This window comes from Miscanthus floridulus, chromosome 5, assembly GCF_019320115.1.
Source record: "Miscanthus floridulus cultivar M001 chromosome 5, ASM1932011v1, whole genome shotgun sequence".
Lineage (NCBI taxonomy): Eukaryota > Viridiplantae > Streptophyta > Magnoliopsida > Poales > Poaceae > Miscanthus > Miscanthus floridulus.
Genome location: NC_089584.1, coordinates 132,394,642 through 132,398,886, shown reverse-complemented (window position 1 = coordinate 132,398,886; position 4,245 = coordinate 132,394,642). Strand labels below are relative to the sequence as shown.

At 43.0% G+C, this 4,245-nt stretch overlaps 1 protein-coding gene across 1 annotated transcript; it reads left to right on the top strand.

The window, feature by feature from the left end:
• The first annotated feature begins 580 nt into the window (after positions 1–580).
• On the top strand, positions 581–3,431 carry LOC136453655 (protein YIP4b-like). Its single transcript, XM_066454212.1, has 3 exons — positions 581–1,226; positions 2,707–2,781; positions 2,911–3,431. Exons 1-3 carry the CDS (start codon positions 738–740, stop codon positions 3,169–3,171), a joined length of 825 nt encoding a protein of 274 aa, XP_066310309.1. The 5' UTR covers positions 581–737; the 3' UTR covers positions 3,172–3,431.
• Positions 3,432–4,245: the final 814 nt, after the last annotated feature.

The following is a 4,245-nucleotide window of genomic DNA, read 5'->3' as shown; positions in this document are numbered from 1 at the left end:
AAAGTCGAAAATACAAGATCCATTTAATATTTGACCGCGCTACAGTTAAAGGATTCAATCATTAGGTTTGTTTGTTGGTTTTAGCCAGGCTTATTCAATCAGTCAATAGTTTTTTTTCTCTCACAATAAACTATTACCAGCCAGCTCAAACCAACTCAGAAACTAACCAGCGAACATGCCGAATACCCATTCGATATCCTCACCAACAACAGAACTTAAAAGAGAATTATTTCTGCAAATAGGTTTATAGAAGAGAGGATACTTATATTTGGATTGTGCATCTCGAACAACTTAAAATGGGTTTCCCGTATATGTACTCTGTTGGAGGCTGATTTTAAGTTTCATGCTATTCATTTTGGGTTTAGGTGATAATATGGATCACCTATTGGTTCCGTTCGACTTGCTGAATCTTGACTGAAATTGACTGAAAAACACTATTCTAACTGAAATGGTGTGAAAAAAAAATATTATTCCAACTAAAAACCAAACAAACCGAATATGGACGAGGCCACTGTAGACGGTCTAAGCAGCCGAACCCACTCACGTGACCTAGCATCTCCCTCCTCGCTAGGCTAGTCGCTAGCGCAACTCCCACGTCCACGCCGCAGGCAGGTCGGCGCGCACCCGCAATTCGCAAACCCGCATCACCTCCCCAACTCTCCCGCGAGATCTCTCACTGCCCCCTCAGATCCCTCTCCTCGCCGGCGCGCTCGCACGCTTTCCGCACGCCCGCCGCCATGTCGCACAACCACGGCGACACGATCCCGCTCCACCCCTCGTCGGCGCAGTCCGACATGGACGAGATCGAGAGCCTCATCCACGCCGCGCCATCCCCGGCCACCGTGCTCCCCGCGCGGCCGCCGTCTCCGACGAGGGCCTCCATCCCCGTATCCTCCTCGCCGGCGCCGGCGCCCGTCCCCACGAAGCCGCCTCTCCCCGCCGCCTCCATCCCGATCTCCGTCTCCGTCTCCCCCGTTCCCGCGTCCGTCTCTGTCCCCATCGGCGCCAACGGGTTTGGGCCTCCGCCCAACACGCTCACGGAGCCTGTATGGGACACCGTCAAGCGAGACTTAGCACGCATCGTCAGCAATCTCAAGCTCGTCGTCTTCCCCAATCCCTACCGCGAGGACCCCGGCAAGGCGCTCAGGGACTGGGACTTGTGGGGTCCCTTCTTCTTCATCGTCTTCCTTGGCCTCACGCTCTCCTGGTCGGCTTCCGTGAAGAAGGTACCCACTTCCTCCTGCAGCTAGATCTAGTGCTCTCTTTTATATGGATCTAGTTATTGCGTTGGTAGTAACTGTTCTGAAGGGTTTCATGGTATGCCACTAGTTCACACTGCAGTTCTCATTTTCCTCAAATATACCGGAAACCAGGTTGGACTGTACATTAATTAAACTAGGTATATGACAGCATGTGAAGTTGTTTTAGGGGTGGACAATTACCATCTACAAGGTCAATGATTCCACTGCGCTGATAGCTATGATGTCTTAAGAACATATAATACCCGTGGCCCGTGGGGATGGGTTGAGACTTGAGAGCAATAACCCATAGTGCTGTATTCTATTGACCTTGTCTTCTGATTTGTATGGTTCAAAGCAAGGAGGATACTTATGTCTTATCATGTGTTTTTGTAAGTGGATGCATGCTGAATGGTGCATGTGAATCACTTCTCATACCTCTACCCTCTTAATTAATTTCTTATACCAATAATCAGTTTCTTCCTTGCACCCATGCAAGTTAAAGTGTCAATCTGATGTCATTTACTCTGCTCGTGGTGAGTTTTCAGAATGTGTCATGCTGTTAGTTCCAAAATGATAGGGAACTGGGAAGCATCACATACAATGGTTAAGATTAATTGTGCTATCTACTGTTCAAGTTTCATATGATCCTCTCTGTACCCTTTAGTTGTCAATACTGACAAAAAATGTTTTGTTTATTTCCTTGTCCCATTTTCTAACCAAACTATGCCTTCATACCTAACAAAAAAAAAGCAGAGGCTGGAACTTGTTTGATGATTCTGCATTAGTTAGGTAATGAGTAATGACAACAAATTTCCTAAAGAACTATTTCATGCATAAACTACAATCCTGGTCATTACATGAAAGGCTTCACTGGTTCTTATATAGTTATATACATATACGGCTGTGTTTTTTTTTTGTGTGTGTTAGTAGAGTTCCCCCCCTTATTATACAATTTTATGGTCACCTGGAGGAAACCAAATTTATTTGCATTCTCCTGTTTACTCAAAAGAAATAGCTGTGTTGGTAGTATAGCTTGTTCGATACTTGGTAGGTATTTCCCCCTCGTTCTTATAGAACAAGGTATCCTTAATGAACAGAAATATTCCAAAAGTACCATTTTCTTTTGCTGCTTCTTGTACTTGTTCAAATATAAGACATGGCACTGAGGCTCTGGTTGATCACATCCGCATGGCACATCATATAGAAGAAAACATGCAGGGAGAAAATTGCTACGAATAAGGGAGACTGAATTGAATGATATATTGAGGCCCAATGATGACTATATATGAAGTACATAAGCTCGTGTTTCAATCTCTCAGTTAATACGTTAGCATCTTTTACTTTACTTCAAACACACACAATGTGTGTTTCTGTTGCGCACTATCAAATCAATCATTAATGGAATATTTGAATTTTATATCCCCTAATGCGCAAATTAATGATCATGTTTTGTTTGTCCTTGTAGTCTGAAGTATTTGCTGTTGCATTCGCTGTCCTGGCAGCTGGGGCTATAATTCTGACCTTGAATGTTCTGCTTCTGGTAAGGCCTTTTTCTTCTACACTCAGACACGGTCACACATGCACATGACTGTTGGAGATTCAATTGCCTTTGTGCTAATCAAAGTGCCTTCCTAGAAGTTCTACAATTATTTATTCAATCATTTTTCAGGGTGGACACATCATCTTCTTCCAAAGCCTGAGTCTTCTTGGCTATTGCCTGTTTCCACTGGATGTTGGTGCTCTAGTTTGCATGCTGAAGGACAATGTCATACTTAAGATTGTCGTGGTGGCAATCACATTGGCATGGAGCTCCTGGGCTGCCTATCCATTCATGAGTGCTGCTGTTAACCCAAGGAGAAAAGCTCTGGCCCTGTATCCTGTCTTCCTCATGTATATCTCAGTTGGTTTCCTCATAATTGCCATTGATTAATGAAGGGAGGCAAGCTTTGTAGTAACATCTGAAGAGTTGAGACTTTCCTTGTGGATGATTGAACCACCAAAATACATACAAGTTCGAGTAGACAATGCTTCTACCCTCATGGAGTCTTTGTGAATTGTCTCATGGGCATTTTGGTCTTTACATGGGCAGGAAGCTTAAGGTTGTAAAATTAGTCGAAAATCTATATCTGTTGTAAATGGCATGAACTTCGGACCACTGAATTGGTTGTCAAGCTTTCTTATACTACCATATATGCAGTTTGAAACTCAACTACTCAAGTATTCGTTTATTCCTTAAATAGTCTTTTGAAGCTGCATCGTGTGTTAATAAGCTGGCTAGGGTTACCCGACCTCAGTGCTCAGATCGTGTGGATGAGGCTGAGAGACTATATGAGAGCAACTCAGCTTGGGCCATCATCCTGGGCTAATGTGGCCGAACCACTCGGAATAACAGTTTTTGGTGACGTTTGTCTTCCACTAAGCATCCCGAAAGTTAACTACGTCGGACACTTTCGTTGAGCACATCTCATGGGAGAACTTGAATCAATCCACGTTTTAGCTCCAGATAATGAGTACGAGTTTACAATACTTAGTCCATTTCATACAACAAGAGTTATAAATTATTTATTACAATACTAGAGTTCAGAGTGCGATAGTTAAACAACAAAATAAAAATAAACATCTAGCGGAAATAATACAAGGATCCGTCTATGTCCACCAGAAGAATCATCCACACAAAAGCTACTCCTCAAGCTGCACCTGCAACATAGGTAAAATAAACTCTGAGTACACAATATACTCGCAAGACTTACCCGACTAGTGAAAATAGTTTTCCGTCTTCAAGGAGTATGATTAGCAATATGAGTTTGCTGTTTTCTTTTTGTTTGCGAAAAGCATTGCTAATAGTACGTCCTTAAGATCATGTTTTATTAGCAGTCATGATTACTTCATTAGCTAACCATTCTAAGTAAGCACATATTCTACTTTTAAGCAAGGGTTAAGCAATCAGAACCATTTTACTATATTTCATCTTTCAGTTCTTACTACGGTGCTAGACCATAGCCAA

Excerpts from the sequence above, each read along its gene's own strand:
- LOC136453655 (XM_066454212.1), top strand. The coding sequence starts at position 738 with ATGTCGCACAACCACGGCGACACGATCCCGCTCCACCCCTCGTCGGCG. Across the intron at positions 1,227-2,706 it reads GGTCGGCTTCCGTGAAGAAG|TCTGAAGTATTTGCTGTTGC; the intron begins GTACCCACTTCC and ends TTGTCCTTGTAG. Across the intron at positions 2,782-2,910 it reads CCTTGAATGTTCTGCTTCTG|GGTGGACACATCATCTTCTT; the intron begins GTAAGGCCTTTT and ends ATCATTTTTCAG.